Source organism: Balaenoptera physalus (assembly GCF_965194825.1).
Source record: "Balaenoptera physalus genome assembly, chromosome: 16".
NCBI classification, from domain to species: Eukaryota; Metazoa; Chordata; class Mammalia; order Artiodactyla; family Balaenopteridae; genus Balaenoptera; species Balaenoptera physalus.
In genome coordinates this window covers 3,575,145-3,601,282 of record NC_138898.1, presented here as the reverse complement: position 1 = coordinate 3,601,282, position 26,138 = coordinate 3,575,145, and the positions used below count along the sequence as shown (strand labels likewise).

At 46.9% G+C, this 26,138-nt stretch overlaps 1 protein-coding gene across 12 annotated transcripts in view; it reads left to right on the top strand.

Moving 5' to 3' along the window:
- The window catches only part of PHACTR3 (phosphatase and actin regulator 3), a 420,216-nt gene that overhangs the window by 337,944 nt on the left and 56,134 nt on the right, over nt 1–26,138 (top strand). For 11 of the 12 annotated variants that reach the window (XM_082428333.1, XM_082428335.1, XM_082428334.1 and 8 more), the window contains 3 exons: nt 1,852–2,064; nt 4,617–4,791; nt 5,608–5,855. In XM_082428333.1, the coding sequence (XP_082284459.1) occupies nt 1,852–2,064; nt 4,617–4,791; nt 5,608–5,855 (636 nt within the window). The remainder of the gene's footprint in view (nt 1–1,851; nt 2,065–4,616; nt 4,792–5,607; nt 5,856–26,138) is intronic. The other variant, XM_082428327.1, reaches the window with a different exon arrangement.

The following is a 26,138-nucleotide window of genomic DNA, read 5'->3' as shown; positions in this document are numbered from 1 at the left end:
AAATAATACTTTTGAGGACAGTTTTATTATTATTATTGTCAATAGTAATAATAAAATAAAACCATAGTGTTTTCACATGGGTATCTGTGCAGGGCATAAGGTAAGGAGCATTTTGTAGTGGCTGTTCTCAGCTCAGACTAACCCCATGATACAAACCTGACTCTGTCTTCTGCAGTGGGTGGGAAGGGGACGTTTCTTTTCTCAGATCTTGCTTATCAGGATTTGGGAGGGCCAGCCCTTCTAAGGCAAAGACTGCATTTCCATGAGCTTCACAGGGAAAAGGCCTGGCCTGAGAGGTCTTCAACTTCCAACAGGGACGCCAAAAGGACAGAAATGGTGATAGCCAGTGGGATGCCTGGGACATGCAGTGGTCCTTTCTAGAGTTTCACTGAAGCTTTGTGAGGGCAGTGACCCAGCCTGCCTCGGTCAGCACCACGGACAGTGCCACCTCCAGAAGCGTTCCCTGACTGATGGATGAATCCCACACGGTGACTTTGGGGCCAGCTCTGTCAGGCTGTTCCCAGAGGGTATTAGGATCTTCCCCCTTAGGTGGCTGCAAAGATGAAATTAGACGATGTGGGGCGGGGCACCTGGGGTGTGTGCTCTGAGCGGGCAGGGGGGCTGGGGTCCTGAGGTGGGGATGGGAGGCCGCCTCTCTTCTTGTGTCAGGGAAGAAGGAAGGGTGTGTCGGGGATGGTAGGTTTGGGTTTGAGCTCCCCCCGCTGCCCCCAGCCCCTGGTCTGATGGGCTCATTTTCCCCTGTAAAGCTGGAGGTGAGGCCGCACAGGAGGAGGGAGTGAGAAGCTGCAGGTAGGAGAGAGACAGAGAAGGTCTGAAGCAGCGTGACCGCCTGCTGGGGCAGAGCCAAGGGCCCTGAGGGTGGTGGTCCTGAGATGGCCAGGACTGGGACTTCTGTGTCGCTGTCTGTCTTCCACAGCACTCCACAGGGACGGGAGCCGGCAGATGAAGGGTCACCCAGAGGTGGGGCGCTCCCAGTTAGCTGAACGCAAAGGAAGGGAGGCAGAGGGCTTGGGGGTGCTGGTGAGATGGTTCCTGAGTGATGGATGGTGGAACTCGAGCTAGATAAAGAGAGAAGGGGGAAAGGAGAGGCTGACGGGTTGGGAGAAAGCCCAGGGGTGGACAGGCCAGGGGAGGGGGGAGCAGTGGTTCAGGAGGGAGAGGGGCCTGAGCCAGCAGCTGGAAGGAGAGGGGAGGGGGGCCGTGGACGGGCTGACCCTTTCTCAAAGCTGAAGCTCCCTGCTGTTCCCCTGCCACTCAGCTCACAGCCCTCACTCGGGCAGGACTGCTGTTGACCAGGCGTGTAAAATCAGTCACTGCGGAATCTGAGGGTCTGCAGCGTGCCAGGCACACGTCTCATTGTCGCTTCTTGATTAAATCTCACAATCCTGTGAGGGACTCTTGCTGTTAGTCCGATGTCATCCACGGGTAAATGGAGACACAGGAGATCAGGAACTCATCCGAGGTCACAGAGTAAGTGCAGGGGCCAACTGGCATCTGATTCCAAAGCCTGTGTTTGTGACCAGCAGCCCCAGGTGAGGTGGGAGCTTTAGTACTACCTACTGAGTGGAAAAAGGGACAGAATCACCCGCGCTCTTGAAGTTATTTCCCTCCCTTCCCCCTCCCTCCTCCTCCTCCTCCTCCTCCTCTCTGCTTCTGATGTTTCTGTTGATAGTAGAACTCACGGGGAGTCAACTGTCTATGAGAGGTGACCCCTCTGTACCCTGCTCCGTGATAACAAGCCCACCCAGCCGAAGCTCCCTGGCTGTCTTCACACCCACCCCAGCCAGAGGAACTGTGGTTTGTGAATTCTCTGTTTTGCTTTTGAACCAGCCAAGATGTCGTCAGCATCCAGAGATGAAGAAGCAGGTGCTGCTGGCAGCCTCCCACCTACCACGGACGAGCCCTCTCAAGCCTTAGCTGGGTCCGACTCCCTGGACAGTCCTCCCAGACCCCTGGAGAGATCCGTGGGCCAGCTCCCCAGCCCCCCGCTGCTGCCCACCCCGCCGCCCAAGGCAGGCTCCAAGACCACGAGAAGTGTCACAGGTGGGCCTACGTGCATCCACCCATCCACCTTGCTTCCTTTTTCCTTCCGTTCATCCATCCATGCCTCCGACCCGTCCTGATTGGGCTCCCACTGTGGGCTGGTTCTCACCCTTTGCTTCTGCGATGCTCTGGGGCTCTGGGCAGGTCCAGGGGAGCAGAGCTGGAGACAGGAGGGCGGTTCTTAGCAAGGAGGAGCTCTGGTTGTCAGGAGCAGACAGCTCGGGCTCCCTCAAACACATGTGGGGCAGCGTTCAAAGGTTTCTTCCAGAAGGTGAATGCAGGAGACGTAGCCACAGCCCCCAGGATGGGGGCTTTGTCTTTCTGTCTGGATATTCAGGTGTCTGATTGTCCTTCTCTTTCTGCTTCTAAGTCAGTGTCTGTCTGTCTGTCTCCTTCTCCTTACCTCCCCTCTCCCTCCCTCTCATCCCCTCTTTTCTCTCCCTCCCTCCCGCTCCCCATCGCCCCATCTCCCCATCTCCCCATCTCCCCTTCCTCTGTCTCTCTGTCTGTCTCATGATCTCTGCTCATCTCCGTGAGAGCTCCGTCCAGCGAGGCAGAGCCAGGAATGCACACTGGACTGTACGGTGGTGCTCAGAGAGGGGAGCACGGCTGAGCAGAGGCCCGCGAAGGCATCGCCTTCTGTAGCTTCGGCCACACTGGCTGAAGGGTCCCAGGAAGTAGGGACGTTGTCTTTTCAGATTTGGGTATTTCTTGTCCCTTCCCTGCTGGAAACAGGAGACACTGCAGGTCTCAGGGGGAAAGCAGGCCTTTTCACAAAGAGGCGATTGTTTCTAAGAGTAAATCCTTGTGTGCTGCCTCTGAGGGCGGGGTCATGAAGATGAGAGTGGATAGCAGATTTCAGCAGCTTGGCTCTAATCCTTGGCCACCACCTGTAATACGACTACTCACCACTTGTCAGGAGCTGCCCACCCCCAGGCGCTGCAAGGAGGCCAGCCCCTCTGGGGAGGGAACGTGTCCCCACTTTACAGTTGAGGGAACTCTGCCATCACCCCCAGATCCCAGCGCCTGCATACGGCTGGTGCTCAGCGAGTGTGGGTAACTGTGATCGAAGGAACAGTCAGACGATCTGACCCCTTTGTCTGCTTTCTGCCTCTTTCTCCATCTCTGGGAATCAGAGTGTTCAGTCCTTGGGTGACATGGCCACACAGACTAAAGTTTTGAGGCAAATAATCTGCATCTTGTTACAGTCTGTGTGATAATCCCCTTTCCATCCATTGAAACGTGAGACAGTTGGAAATCCACTGGATAAGGCACCATCCACCCCGCTTTCTTCTGGCTCCTGTATAATTAGTTCAGGGACTCTCTGTCCCCGTTGTGCTTAGACAGGATCAGACCTCGGCCTGTTTCATCCCCCGTGAGCCCTCCTCTCTCCCCATGTCCCAAGTCCTGGGTCAGCTCCTCTGACTGCCCCCAGCCCCTCAGGGGAGAGGAGCTCCTGAACTTCGGAGACCTTTTCTGACAAGTCACCGAGGAGTCTGGGGACTGGGTTAGGAGCGGGAGGGGGCAGAAGGGTTACGAGCTGTGGCCTGGATCTCTTACAGCTGAGACTGCATTTTGGCGAATTGGTCTTAATTTCCTTTAGGGGGAAATAGTTGCTTCAGCACTTGGCCACTAGGTGGCAGCAGAGGAGGAGACAGGCCCTTCACCTGGGCTTAACTGGGGCACCGGGGGGCCGAGGCTACACACCGAGCGCTCCCCACCCACCCCGGGTGCTCGCTGGGCTGAGATAGCCACAGCGGCCCCCAGCCCACCCTCCCCCAGGTGTTAGGGAGCCACCTGCACCCAAATCCCACACACAGACTTGCTTTGCTGGGTCTGCGTGGTGGTTAATATTTTGAAAATGTGTTGCCAACATTTTAAACATATCAAAATATGTTTAAGTGTTAAACATATTATATATCTATATCTGTCTGAATCACTTTTACTGTGCAGCTGAGACTAACACAACATTGTAAACCAACTCTACTTCTATTCCAAAAAAGGAAAAAATATATAAAATATGTTTAACGGGCAGCCTTCGGGGCCCTGGGACTTGCCGTCATCAGGCCACATCTCGTCCCCAGGAGAATGGGAGAGCTGTGATTAGAAGGCCCCCTCCAGTAAGGTGCAGGGTTGGCGGCGGACGTGAACGGATGACGTGGGGAAGCAGAGGGGGCCGTGGTGGTGGTCCAGGATGAGCGATGGCTGTAGAGCTTGGGGGAGTTCTTCCACATTCCGCAAAAGGAAGTGTGGCTTCAGGAGTTTGTAGTAGAGAAACGGGAAGGAGGCTTTCGGTGCCTGAGACCTTGCAGGGGGCCTGTGGGCACTGCTGTCTGCTCAGCTCAGGGATGGAGGATGGAGTGAAACTGGTCAGGGACAAACCTCGTCTCCGGCTTTGGGGGCGAAGCGACATGGTACAGCATCTGGTACTAGTGGGTTCACCTGTCCGGGAGCCCTGCGTCCTCTCTGCTCTCGGGCTCCTGTGTTTTAGCAAAGCCCCACTTCCCTGACCCCAAAGACTTATCTTCCTGTTGGTTCTTCTCACGCCCCAGGCCAGACCACGCTCTTCCAAGGCTCTGGCGGGAAGAGTACTGACCCTCCTCTCCGAGGCCAGCTTTCCACGCCCACGGGGTCCCCACATCTCACCACCGTCCACCGGCCGCTGCCCCCCAGCCGAGTCATCGAGGAGCTGCACAGGGCGCTGGCCACCAAGCACCGCCAGGACAGGTGAGGCCCCTCCCCTGGCAGGGGCACCTGTGTGCCCACATCGCCATCTGCGGCCAGCCTTATGGGGGGCAGTTACGGGGGACGGGCTCCGGGTTGGACTCAGTGCTCTGCTGTCACCGTCTTGGAATTCCTAGCTTTTGAGCAAGGAGCTCATGTTTTCATTTTGCACCGGGCTGTGCAGCTGGTCTGTAGCTGGTCTCAGTTGGCACTTTCCGGGAGGGGTCAAGTGGGTGATGTGCACCGTGGGGACCAGCCACAAAGTCCCTGCGTTTCCCCCGGAGGATCCACGGATCCAGGGTTGGGTGGGAGCATCCCGGGGGAGAATCGAGAGGGAGAAGTAGCCGTTACATTGTCCCGGGACTCTGACGGCTTCCCGTTTTCATCAGGCAAGAGCACAAGTAAGCCTGCTCAGACGCTGACTCTTATTCTTGGTCTCATATGCCTCATAGACTGAGGACAAGTGAGTTATCAAAGGGCAAACCAGACAATGGGATACGCGTGTGGCTTGGCAGAAATATTGGACAAATAAAATGCCCTGCTCAGTTCTGAGGAAATCCTTGATCTGAGTGTTTGCTGCTCTAAGTCTTGGCGGGTTTTATTACATGCATGTCTGTGACATTCAGAACAGCACATTCCAAGCAGCCATTTGCCTTGGGCTCAAAGCCGTGTGTGCCTCTGGCACGTCTTGTCCTGTGTATCGGCTGCACATACTTGGGGGTCGTCTTTGCAACGCCCATTATAAGTCTTCAAGTCGACTTTGCAGGGTTTCCAGGTGAAGCTGGACAACGTATAACACGAACTGCCTTTCTGGTTCAGTTTCCAAGGCAGGGACAGTAAGGGGTCCCCGAAGAAGCGCGTGGACGTCCGGCTGTCGAGGACGTGCAGTGTGGAGCGGGGCAAGGAGCGGGAGGAGGCTTGGAGCTTTGATGGAGCCTCGGACGGCAAGTGGACTGTGGCTAAGGAGTCCGAGGAGAACAAGGAGAACTTGATCATGAACTCCGAACTCAAGGATGACCTGCTTTTGTATCAAGACGAAGAGGCCCTGAATGACTCCATCATCTCTGGTGAGCGGAGGGTGGATCCCGCGGGGTGGGAACCTCCCACCAGAGGCACGCACCCAAGACCGCCTTCGAGGGGGCACTTCTGCCGCCAGCACAGAGGGGGCAGGGGAGTGATGGAGAGAGATACCCCCGTCTCCTTGTTTCATGAGCAGGCTGCCTGCGGGCAGGCTCAGGGCACAGTTCGGAGGGACCTGAGTGAGTTTGTTTTATTTTGCTAATTGCATATTCATTTTCACGTGTATTGGAAAAACAAAAGTGGCTCAGTAAGTGACTGAGCGCATCACTGCTTGGGATGACGTGGTGGGAGGTGGTGTCGATGGCACTCGGATGGCCAGCATCTGGAAAATGTAGCAGAAAATGTTAATAGGAAAGCGAGATGAGATGGAAGTGGGAGGGAGGGAAGGAGAGAGGGGCTGATGCCAGCGGTCATCTCAGAAACTATAAGCCCGGCAGCATCTGTTTGTTCAGGACCACATGTTCACGAGGCCCTTGGAGGTCTGTGTCTGTCCTCACAACATGTTCTAAAGGTCAGAGTATTTGCTCTGTCTTACCCTTGAAGATCTGGGGGCTCAGAGAGACAGCGCATTGTAGGCCCCTCATGTTGAAGGTAAAACGGTGCTCAGTCCTGGTGCGGGCTGTGCTGAGCTTTGTCTCTTGTAGGAGGGTCAAGGGTGGACATGGCTGTAAGGCCTTTGGGGAGGATTATTGTTCCTAAGGGAGGGGTTGTTGTTCTTCCTGAAAGGATCTCAGGGTGACCATCACTGCCACAGGCAGAGCTCTGGGTGGAGCCACTGGGGACCTGGTCTGGTGTTGGTGGAGAGTCGGGAAGGGGGGCTGGCATTGAACCTGAGCTGGCTGGTACTAAGTGGGTACAGGCAGGGGGAACCGTGACCAGGTGGACAGACCAGGAGCCCAGGGCTAGACACTGGCCTTGGCTGTCACCCCCTCCTGTGACCTTGCATACCTCCGGGCCTTTTCCATGCTGGTCTAGTGAAGCACTTCAGTAGCATGTGCCGTGGTACATGCGGGGTGACACGGCACCCATGAGGTTGGAAGAGGCTGACAGACAGTCGAACTGGGGTCTTCGTGGCAGAAACTCACAGCCATAGGGCCCTGGACATCTAAGGAGAGGCTGAAGCTTGTGATGTTTCCCAAACTTATCTGGCCCTGGGACCCTTTCCCTTAAACACCCGTCAGCATCCTGCCGGATGGGGTGACGCGGGACACATCCGAGAATGGCTGGCGTAGACAGGGATCAGGGCTGGAGCAGGGCCCTGAGCCTCGGCCCCAGTGGCACTGGGGGCTGGACGGTTCTCTGTGGTGGTGCCGCCCTGGGCCTTGTCGGGTGTCTGGAGCCTCCCTGGCTTCTCCTTGCTGGACCGCACTCCCTCTGCTCTAGGCGAGGGGCCTTCCTGCCTCTTCCAGCTGCTGGGGGCTCCAGTGTCCTTGCCTTGTGGCCGCTTCGCTCTGATCTCTGCCTCTGTCTTCACGTCAGCCCTTCCGTGTCCTCTCCTTCTCTTATAAGGACACTCGTCATTGGTGTTAGGGCCCATCTGGATAATCTGGGATGATCTCCTCATTTTGAGATCCCTAAATTACATCTGCAAAAGCAGATTACATCTTTTTTTTTTTTCCCAAATAAGGTCACATTCCCAGGTTCCAGGTGCACCAATCTTTGGGGTTCTGCCCAACACGGTCACCCCTGATGGTGTAGCATGTTCCTTTTCTCGTTGAGCCAAGGTGGCCCCTGGGACCTTTTTTACCCCCAACCCCATGCCCGGGTCCTCAGCAGTGGGACCATTCCACGTGCCTCAGACGAGACCTGCCGAGGGAAGGAGCTGGGGTACTGTCCCTGCGGCCTGAGCGGGTCCCCGCCTGCGTCACCCCCCAACCCCTCACTGATCAGGTCAAACCTTCTCCTCCCCTGCTCTGATGACAACACTGTGAACCTTCCTTCAGAGCTTGACACAGTTGCAATTTGACCCTGATTTTTGTCCTTATCTGACTGTTGTCTGTCTCCCCACAAGTCTATCAATTATTCGATTACTACTGATTACCTAATGTATGTTTGACTACTGTCCCATGTGGGCTGGTGCCCCCTCATCCCCGTGTGCCTGGTTCTAAGTAGGAGTCAGTGAGTAGCTGCTGGATGAGTGGCTTTAAATACCATCTGCCAGTCCGACAGGTCCTCCAGCCCACGTGGCCCGAGCTCCGAGGGGTTGCCCTGTTAACTCAGCGCGTCCCCCTGGGGTCTCGGAGGTGTGGCTGACCTGACATCTTTGGATCTGAGCTCTTGACCTTTGCCTCCAAACCCAGACCGTTCCCTGTCCCTGTGAGCAGGGCCTCTGACCTTCCGTGGCCTGGGGCCACCTTGCCGCTCTCTGGACTTTGCACCTGACACGAAAATGGCTCCCCCTTGAAGACATGGGGCCAGTCCTCCTCTGCTGCGCTCAGCCTCCCCCGAGGCTCCCTGCCTGTGCCATCACCTCTGTTCTAGCCCCTCCACACAGGCAGACGTCAGGGAACGTCACCCCTTGCTCACATCCCTCCAGTGGCTTCCGAGGGGTTTAACGCCCTGACCTCACCAGGACCTGCGTGGCCTGTCCCTGTCCCCCAGGCTTGTCTCCTCTCCACGCCCCCTGGGACCCAGCCACGCACCCTCCCTGCTTCTTACACACCCTGACCACAGGGCTCCCATGCTCACCACGCAGGAGGTGTGTGCGGCTGCATGGGGTTTAAAACACCGCTTCCTCCAGGAAGCCGGCAGGCATAAACAAGTGACTCCTCTGCCAGTCCCTACGCACACAGTAAATGTCAGTGAATGATGGGGTGTCGGGATGAAAGGAGATGGTGTCTGTAGCCTCACGTGGCAGATCAGCCGTTTCGCCACCTCCGAGGTTTCTCCCAGGACGTGGGGCAAACCTGAGTCTCTTGTTATTTGTCTTCTCAAACCGGCATCCTTAATTGAACTTGGCGTTTGACTGTGGTGACAGGAAGAGGGAGGGTGGAACTCATTCTAGAAACTCTGCTGTTGTTAACATGCCCAGGATCCCACCAGGCTGTGCTCAGGAAGGAGTGCACTGACTGTTTGCAAACCCAGGTAAAGCCACCCCTCTTGTGGACCTTCTGTGGGCACCGTTGTCTGGGGCTCAAGGTCAAGGGCTCACATCCAACCCTAAGAGCATCCTGTGGAGGGCTGGGCCCATTGCACACAGTGAGGCAGATCTGGGGATTCCCGACGCCCACACACTGACCCCTGACATCTGCAATTGAGGCCACAGTACACAATCTGGGGTCCCTGAACCCCTGAGATCCAGGGCAGAAAGTAGATTCTTTGCCTTTATCATATTCTCATGTGTGTTTGCAACTCCCTCAAAGTTACGAATCTCTGGGGCAACATGCTTGGAGGAAAAAAAATTCAATATCGGTTCTGGGAGAAGTCGATAAATCTTACTTTTGGGGGAAAGTGGTTCATAGTGGGAAAGGCCCATAAACGTATTCTGCTTGGCCTGGTAGGACAGTGGCAAAGATCAGCTTTTATTTCCTTCTCTCGAGTTCAAACCCCGCTCCCAGCGTCACGGCTGGTGTGTCATTTGTAGATCTCTGTGGTGCAGAAGCAGAAAAGCGCCAGGCAGGGGCCCATCAATTATTAACCATAGAAACTGCACTGGTATTTATTTATTTATTCTCATAACTCACTGTCGATGGAGCCTTTGCAGGTGGCGTCTCATCTAGCGTGAACACCCCAGGAAGTGTTTGTTATCAAACATCTTGCCAGCCTGAATTCTCTAGTAGTAGCTACATTAGGGTTTAATTTCTGGAGGTGGTGGAGGCCCCATCCGAGGCAGCCCTGCCCCTGAATCAGCTAGAAGACTGTCCTGCTGGATCCAGTTGGAGTGAAAGATGTATTTGCTTTAGTCTGGGTCTGGCCGTTGGATTTCCATGCAGGGCACATACGATGTCTCGATCAACACAAAGATGCATTACAGGCTGTTATGTCTGTGCCTCGTGTGGTGTGTTTATGCTCCCACATAGGCTTGCATGCATGTGTGTCCACACTCACGGTACCTTTGTGGGCATGTGCAGTCAGCGCCAGGTAATTGGGGACATTCTCAAGTCCATTAAAGGTGATTTTTTTTAAAAGATTTTGTTTTTTAGAACAGTTTTAGGTTCACAGCAAATTAAGAAGAAATATAGACTTTTCCCATCTTCCCCTGCCCCGTACCTGCACAGCGCCCTCCATTATCAACATCCCCTCCAGATGGTGCATTTGTTACAACTGATGAACCTGCACTGGCACACGGTCACCCAAAGTCGATAATTTATGTTAGAGTTTATTCTTGGTGTTGTACGTTCTATGGGTTTGGACAAATGTATAATGACGTGTCCAGCCTTACAGTATCATATGGAGGAGTTCCACTGCCCTGAAAATCCTCTGTGCTCTGCCTATTCATCCCTCCCTCCGCCCAACCCCTGGCAACCACTGATCTTTTTTACTGTCTCCATAGTTTTGTCTTTTCCAGAAGGTCGTATTTGGAATAATATAGTAGGTAGTCTTTTCAGATTGGCTTCTTTCACTTAATAATATACATTTATGTTTCTGCCTTGCCATTTCATGGCTAGATGATATTTAATTTTTTTTTCTTTATTTTTTCTTCCAGTTTTGTTGAGATATAAATGACACGTAATGCTGTGTAAATTGAAGGTGTATACAGCGTAATGGTTTTCACTTACATACATCCTGAAACGCCACAGTAAGTTTAATAGACATCCATCATCTCATATAGATACAAAATTAAAGAAATAGAATATTTTTTCCTTGTGATGAGAACTCTTAGGATTTACTCTTTTGAGTAACTTTCATATATAACATACATCAGTGTTAATTATATTTATCATATTTATCATGTTGTACATTACATCCCTAGTACTTATTTATCTTATAACTGGCAGTTTATACCTTTTGACCACCTTCATCCAATTCCCCCTGCTTCCATCTCCCACCTCTGGTAACCACAAATCAGATCTCTTTTTCTATGAGTTTGTTTTTGAAGTATAGTTGACCTACAACACTACATTAGTTCCTGGTATACAACATAGTGATTCAATATTTCTATACATTTCAAAATGATCTCCATGATAAATCTAGTTACCATCTGTCACCATATGAAGATATCACGTAATTATTGGCTGTATTCCCCACACTGTACATTTCCTACCCGTGGCTCATTTATTTTTTAACTGGAGGTTTGTGCCTCTTAATCTCCCTCACCTGTTTCTCTCCTCCCCCACCCCCTCGTTTCTTTTTAATGCAGAATAATATTCCACTGTCTGGCTGTATCCCAGTTTATTTATCCCTTCACCTACTGAAGGAAGTCTTGGTTGTTTCTAAGTTTTGGCAACTATGACTAAAGCTGTTATAAACATCCATGTGCAGGTTTTTGTGTGGGTATAAGTTTTCAACTCCTTTGGATAAATACCATTTTTTAATTGGGTGATTTGGTTTTTTATTGTTGAGTTTTAAGAGTTTTTTGTATATTTTGGATGACATTCCTTTATCAGACGTGTCTTTTGCAAATATTTATTCCCGGTCCATGACTCTTCTCCTTATACTCTCAACATTGTCTTTAACAGAACAGAAGTTTTAACTTAATAAACTCCAGCTTATCAATTGTTTCTTCCTTGGAGTGTGCCTTTCGTCTTGTATCTAAAAGTCATTACCATACATAAGGTCACTTAGGTTTCCTCCTAGGTGATCTAGAACCTTTAGAGTGTTGTGTTTTGCATTTCGGTCTGTGGTCCATTTTGAGTTAATTTTTGTGAAAGGTGAAAGTTCTGTGTCTAGATTCATTTTTAATTTTTATTCTTTTGCGTGTTGATGTCCAATTGTTCCAGCACCATTTGTGCAAAGATTATCATTGCTTCATTGTATTGCTTTTGCTCCTTCGTCAAAGATCAGTTAACTGTATTTATGTGGGGGTCTATTTCTGAACTCACTATTTTGTTCTATTGATGTATTTGTCTATTATTTCACCAATACCACACTATAAACTAAGTCGAGTAGTGTCAGTCTTCCAACTTTGTTCTCCAACATTGTGTTGGCTATTCTTAGTCTTTTGCCTGTCCATATAAACTTTAGAATGTCTGCCAGTATCCACAAAATACCTTGTTGGGATTTGGATTGGGATTGCATTGAACCTATAGATCACATTAGGAAAAACTGACGTCTTGACAATATTCAGTCTTACTGTCCACAAACGTGGAATATCTCTCCATTTATTTGGTTCTTCTTTGATTTTGTTCATTAGAGTTTTGTAGTTTTCCTCGTATAGATCTTGTATATATTTTGTTGGATTTATACATAACTGTTTCATTTTGGGGGGTGTTAATATAATGGCATTATGTTTTTAATTTCAAATTCCACTTGTTCATTGTTGGTATAATGGAAAGCAATTGACTTTTGTATATTAACCTTGTATCCTGCAACCTTGCTACAATCACTGATTAGTTCCAGGAGTTTTTCATTGATTCTTTTGGATTTTCTACATAGATAATTGTGTCATCAGAAAACAAAGACAGTTTTATGTCTTCTCACTCTGTGTACCTTTTATTTCCTTTTCTTCTCTTTTTTGCGTTAGCTCCTGTTCCAGTATGATAATGAAAAGGAATGATGGAAAAGACATCTTGCTTTGTTCCTGATCTTAGTGGGAAAGCTTTGAGTTTCTCACCGTTAAGGATGTTGTTAGCTCTCGGTTTTTGTAGATATTCTTTATCAAGTTGAAGAAGTTCCTCTTTATTAAGTTTACTGATGTGGCTTTTTTAATTGCGGTAACGTTGGTTTATAACATTATATGAGTTTCACGTGTACAACACTATATTTTTACTTCTGCACACACTACAGTGTGCTCAGCACCCCAAACTGAGTTTCAATCCATTATCATGCAGTTGACCCCCTTTGTCCATTTTGCCTTCCCCCTTGTTTCCCTCTGGTAACCACTACTCTGCTCTCTGTATCTACATTTTGGTTTGGTTTGGTTTATTTATTTGTTTGTTTTTTATATTGCACACATGAGTGATTTCATTTGGTGTTTGTCTTTCTCTGTCAGACTTGTCTCACTTAGCATAATATCCTACAGGTCCATTCATGCTGTTGCGAATGGCAGGATTTTATCTTTTTTATGACTGAGTAGTATTGTGTTGTGTGTGTGTGCATGTATGTATGTACACAACTTCTTTATCCCTTCATCTCTTGATGGGCAGTTAAGTTGTTTCCATATCTCTTGGCTATTGTAAATCATACTGTGATGAACATAGGAGTGCATATATCCTTTTGAATTAGTGTTTTTGTATTCTTCAGATAAATAACCAGATGTGGAATAGCTGGATTGTATGGTAATTCTATTCTTATTTTTTTTGAGGAATCTCCATTTTGTTTTCCATAGCGGCTGCACCAACTTACATTCTCAGCAACTGTGTATAAAGGTTCCCTTTTCTCCACATCCTCTCCAACCCTTGTTATTTCTTGCTTTTCTGATAATAGCCATGCTAACAGGCATGAAGTGATATCTCACTGTAGTTCTGATTTGCATTTCCCTAATAATTAGTGATGTTGAACATCTTTTCATGTGCCTGTTGGCCATCTGTATGTCTTTTTTTGAAAAATGTCTGTTCAGATCTTCTGCCCACTTTTCAATCAGATTTTGTGTTTTGGAGTTGTTGAGTTGTATGAGTTCTTCATATATTTTGGATATTAACCCCTTATTGGATATATGATTTGCAAATATCTTCTCCCATCAGGTAGGTTGTCTTTTAGTTTTGTTGATGGCTTCCTTTGCTGTGCAGAAGCTTTTTTAGTTTGATGCAATCCTATTTGTTTATTTTTGCTTTTGTTTCCTTTGCTTGAGGAGACATACATAGAAAGATATTGCTAAGACTGATGTAAAAAGAGCATCCTGCCTATGTTTTCTTCTAGGAGTTTTATGGTTTCAGGTCTTACATTCAAGTCTTTAATCCATTTTGAGTTAATTTTTGTGTATGGTGTGAGACAGTGGTCTAGTTTCTTATCTATCTATCCAGTTTTCTCAGCACCATTTATTGAAGATACTATCCTTTCTCTGTCGTATGTTCTTTGCTCTTTTGTTGTAAATTATTTGTCCATATATATGTGGGTTTATTTCTAAGATCTCAATTCTGTTCTTTTTTGATCTATGTATCTGTTTTTCTGCCAATTCCATGCTGTTTTGATTACTATGGCTTTTGTAATATAGTTCGAAATCAGGGCATGTGATACCTCAAGATTTGTTGTTTTCTCTCAGGATTGCTTTGGGTATTTGTGGTCTTTTGTGCTTCCATATAAATTTTAGAATTTTTTGTTCTATTTCTGTGAAAAATGTCATTGGGATTTTGATAGGGATTGCATTGACTCTGTAGATTGCTTTAGGTAATGTGGACTTTTTAACAATGTTAATTCTTTTAATCCAATGAGGACACAGAGTATCTTTCTGTTTCTTTGTATTCAACAATGTCTTATATTTTTCAATGTACGAGTCTTTGACCTTCTTGATTAAAATTACTCCCTTTTTGGTACCAATTGTAAATAGAATGGTTAATTTTACTTTATGCTAGCTTATTGTTAGTTTATAGGAATGCAGTGGATTTTCATATATTGTTTTTGTACCCTGCAACTTTACTGTAATCATTATTTTGAGTAGTTTTTTGGTGGAGTCTTTGGGATTTTCTATACATAAAAATTATGTTGTCTGCAGACAGTGACAATTTTACTTCTTCCTTTCCAATTTGGATGTCTTTCATTTCTTTTTCTTGCCTAATTTCTCTGGCTAAGACTTTCAATACTACATTGAACAAGAGTGGTGAGAGTGGGCACCCTTGCCTTCTTCCTGATCTTAGAGGGATAACTTTCAGTTTTCCACTATTGAGTATAATGTTAGCTGTGGGTTTGTTTGTTATATGTGGCCTTTATTAGATTGAGGCATATTCCTCATATACCCATTTTGTTGAGAGTTTTTCTCATAAATAGCTGTTGAATCTTGTCATATGCTTTTTCTGCATCTACTGAGATGATCATATGATTTTTATCCTTCATTTTGTTAGTGTGGTGTATCATATTGATTGATTTGTGGATGTTGAACCATCCTTGCATCCCTAGAGTAAACCCCACTTCATCATGGTGTATGATCCTTTTAAGGTAGCACACGTGTTCAGTTTGCTAATATTTTGTTGAGGATTTTTGCGTTTATGTTCATCACAAATATTGGCCTGTAGTTTTCTTTTTTTGTGTTGTCTTTGTCTGGTTTTGGTATCAGGATGATGCTGACCTCTTAAAATGAGTTAGGAAGTGTTCCATTTTCTTCAACTTTCTGGATGAGTTTGAGAAGGATAGATATTAAATCTTTGAATGTTTGGTAAGATTCACCTGTGAAGCTGTCTGGCCCTGGACTTTTGTTTTTGGAGAAGTTTTTTTCTTTTATTACTCTTTCAATCTTCTTACTAGTGATCAGCCTTTCCAGATTTTCTGTTTCTTCATGATTCAGTCTTGGAAGTTTGTATGATTCTAAGAATTTGTTAATTTCTTCTAGGTTGCCCAGTTTGTTGGGAGTACAGCTATTCTCTTATAATCCTTGTAATCCTTTGCATTTCTGTGACTTTCATTATTTCTCCTTTTTCATTTCTGAGTTTATTTATCAGAGTCTTCTTTTTTCTTAGTGATTCTTTCCAAAGGTTTGTCAAGTTATCTTTTCAAAGAGCAAACTCTTAGTTTCATTGATCTTTTCTATCATCTTTTTAGTCTCTATTTTATTTTTTTAATTTCTGTTCTGATTTTTATTATTTCCTTCCTTCTACTGACTTTGGGCTTTGTTCTTCTTTTTCTAGTTCCTTTAGGTGTGCAAGATTAGGTTGTTTATTTGAGATTTTCCATGTTTCTTTAGGTAGGCCTGTATTGCTATAAACTTCCCTCTTAGTACCACTTTTGCTGCATCCCATAGATTTCAGTATGCCATATTTTCATTTGTCTTTAGATAATTTTAATTTCTTTTTTGATTTTTTTTTGTTGACCCAATAGTTGTTCAGTAGCATGTTGTTCAGTCTCCACATATTTGTGGTTTTTCCTGTTTTCTTCTTGTAGTTGAGTTTTAGTTTCATACTGTTGTGTTCGGAAGAGATGTTTGATATGGTTTCAGTCTTCTTAAATTTACTGAGCTTTGTTTTGTGTCCCAGTACATGGTCTATCCTTGAGAATGTTTCATCTGCACTTGAGAAGAATGTGTATTCTACTGCGTTTGGATGGAGTGTTCTGTACAAGTTTATAAAATCCATCTGGTCTAATGTTTCATTTAAGGCCACTGTTTGCTTATTGACTTTCTGTCTGGATGATCTATCCATAGATGTAAGTATGGGGTTAACTATTATTGTGTTGTTGTTGTCAGTTTCTTCCTTTAGTCCTGTTAATAATTGCTTTATATATTTTGGTGCTACTGTGTTAGGTGCATGTATGTTAATAACTGTTATGTCTTCTTGATGAATTGTCCGCTTTATCATTATATAATGTCCATCTTTGTCTCTTGTTACCTTTTTTGGCTTGAAGTCTATTTTGTCTGATATAAGTATGGCTACATCCACTTTCTTTTCAGCTGCTATTTGCTTGTAGTATCATCTTCCATACCCTCTCTTTGAGCCTATGTTTGTCTTTAGAGCTTATGTGGGTCTCCTGGAAGCAGCATATAGTTGGGTCTTATTTTTTATCCAGCTAGCTGCTCGGTGCCTTTTGATTGGTGAGTTCAATCCTTTTATATTTAGGGTGATTATTGAGAGATGAGGACTTAGTACTGCCATTTTATCTTTTGTTTTCTGGTAGCTCTATATCACCATTGTTTCTTTTTCCCTGTGTTTCTGTTATTTCAGCTTGGTGATGTTCTATGATATTTTTTCAGTTTCCTCTTTTTTTATGCTTTGTGTCTCTGCTCTAGATTTATGTTTTGTGCTTACCATGATGTTTGTATAAAGCATATCATATATAAAATAGTCCTTTTTCCGCTGATAGCATCTTATCTTCATTTGCCTATATGGTTTCCATCCTTTTCCTCTTCCTGTTTTATGTTTTTATTGTCTCAAATTATCCTTCTTTATGTTGTGAGTTTCTTACCAAATTGCAGGTAGTATAGTTATTTTTACTGCTTTTTTCCTCTTTAACCTTTATACTATAATAAGTATTTAAAAACCTATTCTGATTTATAGTTGCAATTTCTGATTCTGTCTGTTAGCACCTTACTCAAAGATTTGTGTACTTTTGCCTTTTTGTATCAGGTAGAAGAGTTCCTTTCAATATTTCTTGTAAGGCAGGTCTAGTGCAGGTCTAACTCCTTCAGCTTTTGTTTGTCTGGGAAAGCCTTTATTTCTCTTTCGTATCTGAATGATAACTTTGCTGGATAGAGTATTCTTGGGTGACAGTTCTTTCAGTATTTTGAGAATATCATTCCACTGTCTGTTGGCCTATAGAGTTCCTGCTGGGAAATCTGCTGGTAGCTTAATGGGAGTTTCTTTGTAGGTTATCATTCTTTTTCCTTTGGCTACCTTTAAAATTCTTTCTTTGTTATTGACTTTTGACAGTTTTAATATAATGTGTCTTAGAGAAAGAAGGTCTTTTCTGAGGTAATTAGGTGTTCCTTTAGATTCATGGACTTGTATATCCAGTTCCTTCCCCAGGCTTGGGGTGTTCTCAGCTATTATTTTTTGAAAATAATATCTCTATTCCCCTCTCCTTCTTTTCTCCCTCTGGGATACCCACTATCCTAATGTTGTCCTTCCTAAAAGAGTCATTTTGTTTTCATAGAATTTCCTCATTTTTTAAGATATTAATTCTCTCTCTTCTTCTACCTGAATCATTTCTAGATTTCCATCTCCAAGTTCACTAATTCTCTCGTCCACGTGGTCTGCTCTATTTCCAGTGCTTTTCATTGTGTTCTCCATCTTGTTTATTGAATTCTTCAGCTCCATAATTTCCGTTTGGTTCTTTTTTAGAGTTTCAGTCTCTTTGGTAAAATATTCCTTCTGTTCTTTCATTTTATTCCTGAGCTCACTGAACTGCCTTTCTGAGCTTGCTTGTAGCTCATTGTGTTTTTTCATGACAGCTTTTTTGAATTCTCTATCAGTGATATCGTAATATTCCATGACTTTAAGTTTGGTTTCTGGAGAATTGTCATTTTCTTTTTGTGGTACAATGTTACTGTGGTTCTTCCTGGCACTTGATGAGTTGTCCCTCTGCTGTTGCATTTGAACTAGTAAACACCTTTTTTCTTTAGGTAAAGCTTTTTTTTTTTTTTCTTTTTTAACTTGATTGTAACAATTCAACAGGTTAAAAATTAGAGGCCTTTCTTTTCTTTTCCAGTAGGTCGTGCTATAGCACAAGTTTTTGGTTTCTTTTACCTGAGATCACCTTTGAGAATCGGCACTTTCCACCCTCCCCGGGGTGCCCTTGTTGCCCCTGCTTGTGTATCTGGGGTCATTGGTGCCTTGCTGCTGCTGGTCACCACCTGGGACACTGGGATGACGGGCACTTCCACTGTGTCTGGGGTCTCCTGAGTCGCAGGCTCCACTGTGGTAGGGGAAGCCAGGGTCGTGAGTGCCTCGGTCGTGTCCTGGGTTTTGGGGTTTATGGGTATTGCTGCTGCAGGCAGGGAGGGGGGCCAGATTTATGGGCACCTCTGTGACTGGAGGGATGGATCACAGGCCCTGCCTCCACTGCCACGTGTTCCCCTGTGGCCGTGGACACCACTGTGGCCAGGAGGCTGGAGTTGGGTGCACTGTCTCCTCTGATGCAACTGAGTTCTCTGGGGCTGTGGGCTTGGCTACTGGGGCTGGGGTTCCAGGGTCACGGGTACCACCTCTGCTGTCCCCAGGTTCCGCCGCCTCTGTGTGTCCCAGTCCACACACCTTCAGATGCACAGGTGTACGGAATTCTCTGGTGTCCTGACATGGTGGGCAGAGGCAGCTTTGTTTAGCTGTGGTTGTAGATTGAAGAGGAGAGACAAAGGGGCGTCTCATCCACCATGCTGCTGACGTCATTCCCCAGCCAGGGATTGAACCCAGGCCCTTGGCAGTGAAAGTGCAGAGTCCTAACCACTGGACAGCCAGGGAATTCCCTGCTGACATCACTCTTGACTGAGTTTTTTAAGTCATAAATGGTTGTTGGACTTGTCAAATGCTTTTTCTGCATCAGTTGATATGATCATGTGATTGTTCCTTTTTAGCCTGTTGATGTGATGGATTATGTTAATTGGCTTTCAAATGCTGTACCAGCCTTGCATACCTGGTATAAATCCCACTTGGTTGTAGTGTATGATTCTTTATACATTTTTGGATTCGATTTGCTACTCTTTTAAGGATTTTTGCATCTGTGTTCCTGAGAGATACTGATCTTTGTTCTTGTACTGTCTTTGTCTGGTTTTGGTGTTAGGGTAATGCTGGCCTCATAGAATGAGTGAGGAAGATTCCCTCTGCTTCTGTCCTTTGAATGAGATTGTAGAGAACTGATATAATTTCTTCCTTAAAAGTTTGGTAGAATTCACCAGTCAACCCATCAGGGCCTGGTGCTTTCTGTTTTAGAAGATTATTAATGATTGATTCAGGTTATTTAGTAGAGGCTTGTTCAGATCATCTATTTCCTGTGTGAGTTTTGGCAGATTGTGTTTTTTCAAGGAATTCGTCCATTTCATCTAGGTTATCCAATTTGTGGGCACAGAGTTGTTCACAGTATTCCTTTAATATCCTTTAAACATCCATATTACCTATACTAATGTTCCCTCTTTTATTTCTGATATTAGCAATTAGTATCCTTTATCTTTTTCTCTTGGTCTGGCTAGATACTTATTGATTTTATTGATGTTTTCAAAGAACCAGCTTTTGGTTTTGTTGGTTTTTCTCTGTTGATGTCCTATTTTTAATTTCCCTGATTTCTGCTCTAGTTCTTGCCATGTCTTCTGCTTACTTTGGATTTAATGGGCATGTCTTACTTTTATCATTAGCAAATCAGTAAGGATAGGCATTTTTGGAAAAGACACTATTCCTGCTTTGGGGAATTCTCAGTCTTACAAACACACAGGCAGGCAAGAGTAATGCAACTCAACAATGCCTGCAACAGAGGAGCCGACGCCTGGGCTAAGAACAGGTTAGGTGGTGGGCAGATGTCAGGAGGAGGACCAGAGGAGTTTTCAATAGGGTTTTGAAGAATGAGTAAGAGTTTGCCAGGTGGATAAAGTCTCAGAGACATGGCAGAGGTGGGCGCACTTAGGAAACTAAAGCTGGCTTGGACCACCTGGGGCCAAGCATGTGTGTGCAGGAAGGGGGCCAATTCTGAGGGTCTTGGTGTGAGCATAGCGTTGATGTGAGAATCTCATTCTCCATCACTTTTTTCAGTTTCCCAGGTAACCTGAGAAGGCTAAGAATCCCAGCCATGGTGTCAAGTGTCAATATTGCTAATGGCAAAAAATATCACTCCTGTTGGCAAATTGCATCTGTTTGGGGGCGAGTGCAAATAAGCGATAAACACCTGGGATTCTGAGTGCAGTGATTCTTTTTTTTTTTTTAATTTATTTATTATTTATTTATTATTTATTTTTGGCTGTGTTGGGTCTTCGTTTCTGTGCGAGGGCTTTCTCTAGTTGTGGCAAACGGGAGCCACTCTTCATCGCGGTGCGCGGGCCTCTCACTATCGCGGCCTCTCTTGTTGCGGAGCACGGACTCCAGACGCGCAGGCTCAGTAGTTGTGGCTCACGGGCCCAGTTGCTCTGCGGGATGTGGGATCTTCCCAGACCAGGGCTCGAAAGAGTGCAGTGATTCTTGAAGGGACCCCAGCAGCTCACCCCAGGCAATGGTCATAGGAGGGAGTGATCTCTGCACAGCTTCAGGGCAGCTCCCACACCTGCCTGATCCTTCCGTCCTAGCTGCATCACCTGTCGGCGACGGAGGTCCTGGGGAGCTGTGTGACCTGCTTTGAGGACTCGCCCAGTGGGACCCCGGGGGCTGTTCTGTGTCCTGAGCAGACAGGGTGGCATGTTGAACCTAAACAGAACCCCCAAGAGGGGTTCCACAGCTAGTGACACTCAGGGGCAGGGCTTTACGCTGAAAACAAGGGACCTAGCAAATCATTCTCAGTGGGGCTGTGACCAGATGAGCATTTAGAGCCAACAATCTAAAGAGAGGGTCACAAAGCTTTCTGTTGGTGCATCCCAGGAGCAAAAAAAAAGTATACGCTGGATATTTGTGCATTATTTATTTCATTATGTATTACATTTATTTTCATTTATTTATTTATAAACTGTATATATGAGCGGTACCATACTAATGTATTGCAAACATTATAAAATGCACACAAAAGTAGTTATGAAGGAAAGATGACATGAAATAGCCATTATGTTAATATTTTCATTTTCTACCACAGCCTGACCTACTGAATCCTGAAAGTGAGGCCCAGAGATTGGCATTTCGGCAAGTGCATAGATGGGGAGGCAGTGATTCTGGTGCACCTGGTCCAAAGTTCATCCTTGATAGGTCCACCATAGTATAAAAGCTAGAATTTTCCACAAAGCTTTATACAAAAATCTGCTTTGTTGTTTATTCAACAAGTACTTTATGTCCCAGCTCTGGGTCCCCAAGGATTCTAAGGAAAAACTAGACCACCTGAGGAGTTCCTGGCTACATTAAAAGCTGCCGGTCAGCATCAAGGCAAGGAGGCAGAAGAGGGCCGTGTCTGGATGAGAAATCCTGGCACATCGGGCTGCATGATGTGATGACAGAGGAACACCGCTGTGGGGAGAGGTGAGGCCAGGCACTTTGTGGTGTTTCCTGAACTGAAAGAAAGGGTGGCCCTCTTTGCAGGCTCTGGCATCCTTTCGCCTGGACCCACTTGTGAAAAGTAAAAGCTAAAATGTGTAATGTTATTTGAATCCTATTTTAAATGTGGTGGAAGGTTATTGAAAGGCCCCTTGCGGTGAATCCTGTGATGTGAAGAGTCACTTGAGTCAAGTGAGGAGAGGGATCACCTGTCCTCACTGCAGGATGAGTGAACAGAACACCAGCGGTCACTGCCTGGGCTTGGCCTGGGGCTCTGGGGTTGACATTACCTGGACACCGGCCATTCCCCGCATGCACACTAGGTGGCGCTGTAGAGAGCCACTGGGATGCAGGATGCTTGGAAGAGGGGCCTCTTTGGGACAAGCTGGTGGGCCGTTTGCGGGGGACCCTGTGAGGGTCTGGTGGTTCTCCCTGAGCACCAAGCAGCAGATCTGTGCGAGGGACTCGTAGGCCCAGTGATAATCCGACACAGCAGAGCTGCTGTTTCTTTGCGCTATTGCTTCAACCTGGGTACTTTCCTGAGAGCTTCCCTCCCGTTCTATCACCTAATCCCCTGACGGGGCGCGTACTAGCTATCACTCTCCCTTTTTCACAGTTGAGGAAACCAAGGCAAAGGTGGCGGGGGGACACGTGCGCGTTTTGAACGCAGGTCTCTCTAGCTCTGTAGCCGTGAGGGATCATCCATCAGCAAACTCTCCAGGGCACCTCACTGTCCCTAAAAGTTTGTCCACTCGGGCCCAGCATGCACGGCCTTGGGGCTCTCAGTTCTCCTGGAGCCTCAGTTTCCCCTCAAACAGGGCAGCTCAATTCGCTTGGAGAATTACTTTAAGAACCTGAAGTCTTAATTCTGTGAGACTGTCCCGCAGGCCCTTCTGGAGAGGGCAGTAAGGGCTGCCCCTGGCTGCCCACTCCTCTCTGTCCTAATGGGGAGCAGGGCGACCTGCTCTGGCCCAGGAGGCCACCCTCGGGGCAGAAGTCTTCCAGGGCCTGAGGGAGCCGCCAGGAGGATGACACAGGATGAGGTGGGCAGCGTGCTTAGCACCACCCAGCAGTGGACAGGTGTTGATGGAGGTCCCTCTGTGCAGGGGACAGGACGTGGACATCTTTGGGGCCATTATCCCGCTGACCACAGTGGCACACAGAAACCCCTGCACAGGAGGAGCTGAGCAGAGAGAAGGGTCCCCGGCCTCCTCACCAGTGGTCCCCTGGGAGCTCAGATATGCAGAGTCTTGGGCTCCACCCTGACCCTCTGAATCAGGGTCTGCTTGTATGGGACCCTAGATGCTCCAAGTCACAGAGGAAGGGTAGCAGCCCTGGTCGGAAAGCCATCCTTTCTTTTGACTACAGCAGCTGGGTGACCACAGAGACCTCCTGTTCTCTGGGAGGGGGCAGGTTTCAGGGAGACTTGCTTTGTCCTTGTCTCAGATTCTTAGTTCCCTTGGCTCAGGCACTGTGGCCCATTTCTGTGTCATTCTCAACACAGCGCCCAGCACGTAGTAGGTCCTCAGTGACAACTGAGGTGATGAACCTTGGAAGAAACACAGGAGATGTGACCTGGGCTGGGTTCCATTGCTCCATTTCACAGATGACAAGACTGAGGCCCAGGAGATTAATCGACTGATTTGGGCTCCGTGGGTAGTTGTTATGAGATGGGTCTGGGCTGGAACTCAGGGCCCAGACTCCACCCCCTGTCCCTTGCACACAGCTTTGGACACAGCAGGGCACCCTCTCTTTCCTCTTGTGACAGGCAGCGATGCTTTTTCCAGGCTCCAAACTCCAGAGAACTCTGGGGCTGTGGAATTATAGTGATGCACAGAATTATCCACTGAAATTGCAGGACTAGCTCACATTTGAAATTCACGTTGAACTTCACTCTCATCCTTGGAAGACAGGGTTACCCACAGAGTGAGCCCTGCACCTGACAGTCCAGCTTTGTGCCTGGAGCACCTTCCTGGGCGGGGGGTGGTGCAGGGAGGTGGCCTCCAAGCAGGGTGGTGATCACGCCAAGATGGGGAGACCTAGATGCGGTTCTGTGTCGCTGAAGCAGCTGGAGTTTGTAGGACAGGGTCCTGGAAAAGGGGGGTCTGTGAAGGGGGCCCCAGAAGTTCACGTGGAGATTCAGCTGGCCGAGGGCAGACAGAATTCCACAGGACTTAGCAGAGATCACCTGTAGGAGCAAAGGAGGAGCGTGGTGCTGGAGGCCAGGGATGCTGGGATGCAGCCCAGACCGCGGAGAGACCTCGGAGAGCACCATGGACCGTCTTTCAAAACCCCAGGAAGGCCAAGCCTCCGGAGTAAGGAGCATGCCATGGGGTAGACGACCGTGTTCAAAACCAAAATAGACCTGCCATCGTGGTGAACACGTTCAGTGTCTTAAAGAACAGGATGAATGAACAGATGGAGAATCTTTGCAGAGAACCAGAAACTATAAAAGAGAACCAAATGCAGATTCTAGAATTGAAGAGTATGAAGTCTGAAATGAAAAATCCACAGCAGGTTAAAGACGGCCCCACGGCATCCCTGCTCGTGCCGAGGCGGGCGCAAGGACTCCTTACACGGGGCTCCTGCAGTGGGGCGGGGGGGGGCATCCCTGCCCTGCTCCTCTCTCGGGGCACCCATGCCTTCCGCCTCCTCCCACTCAAATGCCAAAGCCTCACGCGGCCGAGCCCCCTGCATTCCACAGTTGCCAGTCTGGGCATGCAGTTTAGGGGGAAAACGGCGGGAGTATACGCATCCTTGTAGCTAAGACTTTGCGCATCTCTGTAACGATGTCCTTAGGATAGATTCCAAAGTGTGACTAATTGAGAAGAAGATCTCGTGCTGAGTTTATTTTTAACTCCTCAGCCTTCTGTTCTTCTTTATACCCGACCCCATTTACAGTTCCTCTCAAGACTGTGGTTCTGGAAGCAGTAGCAAGGCAACGATCCAGGGTGGAGGGGGAAAGGAGCGTCTGTCTAAACCTAAAATACGTGGCAGCTTTGCTTCAAGTATGCTCCCCTTCCCAGGGATCGAGCTGATGGAAATATTCATCCATGTGCAGGGAAATGCAGGAATGAGGGCAGTCCCTGAAGCTTTGGTGAAAAGAGCAAGAATAAGCACTAACCTAGATGTCCATTCACAGGGAGCTGGATCAACAAGTGATGGGATTACGTGGCATCCACACTCGGGGATCATTTGCAGCCGTAAAAGAGAAGGAGCTGGATCAGTCCATCCTTCTTTAGAAGCAGCTGTGTGAGCAAGCCAGCTTTTTGCTGTACTGTGCATGGTGTGATCCCACTTCTGTGAAACAGAAGAGTTAAGTGGGAGTGTCAGTGGTTAATGGTAGAGTAATAGTTCTGGAAGCAAGTGCCAGAAAACATCCGTAGTGGTTTCTTCTGGAGGCGACATGCGGGCGGGGAAAGGGGATCCTTTCCTCTTAATACTGCTGTTGTGCTTCGGTTGTTTGCAATGAGTGTGCACTGTTCTTGTAGCTGAGTGAGAGATCACGCTTCTCTGAGCCAGAAGGCAGACAGCCTGAGCTCTGCTCCCAGCTGTGACCTGGGACAGCTCCCACCTCCATGAACTTAACCTTACCTCTCGTTAACTCACCATTGAGGTGAGTGGGCGGAGCCCTCTGGGCCAGCCTGCTCTGATAAGAGTCAGCAAGCACCCCGTAAATGGAAGGGTGACCTAATATATTTTTTCTTTTTCAAAGCTTGTTAATTTGGCAAATGATATTCGTTGCTTCTCAAATGATACACCACCTTGCCTCCCAGTTGGTCATGATGTGTTACCGTTTTTAGAAATTGTTGGATTTGATTTGCTACCAGTTTGTTTAGGATTTTTATATCCATGCTCATGAGGGCTATTAATCTTTAGTACCCTTTTCTGCAGGTATCTTTTCTGGTTTTGATGTCACAAATTCTGGATTCATAGCATGAGTTTTAACGTCTACCCTTCTTTTCAATGTTCTGAAATAATTTGTATGGAATTGGAATTATTTACTTCTTACTTGTTTCATAGTATCCATTAATGCATCTATCAGGGCCTGCAGGGCTTTTTTTTTTTTTAAATGGGGGAAGGTTTTTAAGTAGAAAGTGTATTTCTTTAATAAATATAGGTCTATTCTGGTTATATATTTCTTCCTAAGTGAGTCTTGGTAGTTTGTGTTGAAGCAGATGGTTATTGCACCTCTAATTCCTGACACTGGTAATGTGTGTGTGTGTGTCTATGTGTGTCTGTCTGTGTGTGTCCCTCTTCTTCTCACCCTCGTCTCTCCTCTTCTCCTGATAAGTCTGCCTAGAGTTTTATCAGTTTTATTGCTCTTCTCAAAGTGTTAGCTTTATTGTTTTTCTATTTCCTATTTCATCACTTTCTACTTCGATCTTTATTATTTCTTCTCTTCTACTTCCTTGGTTTTAATTTGCTCTTTTTCTAGTT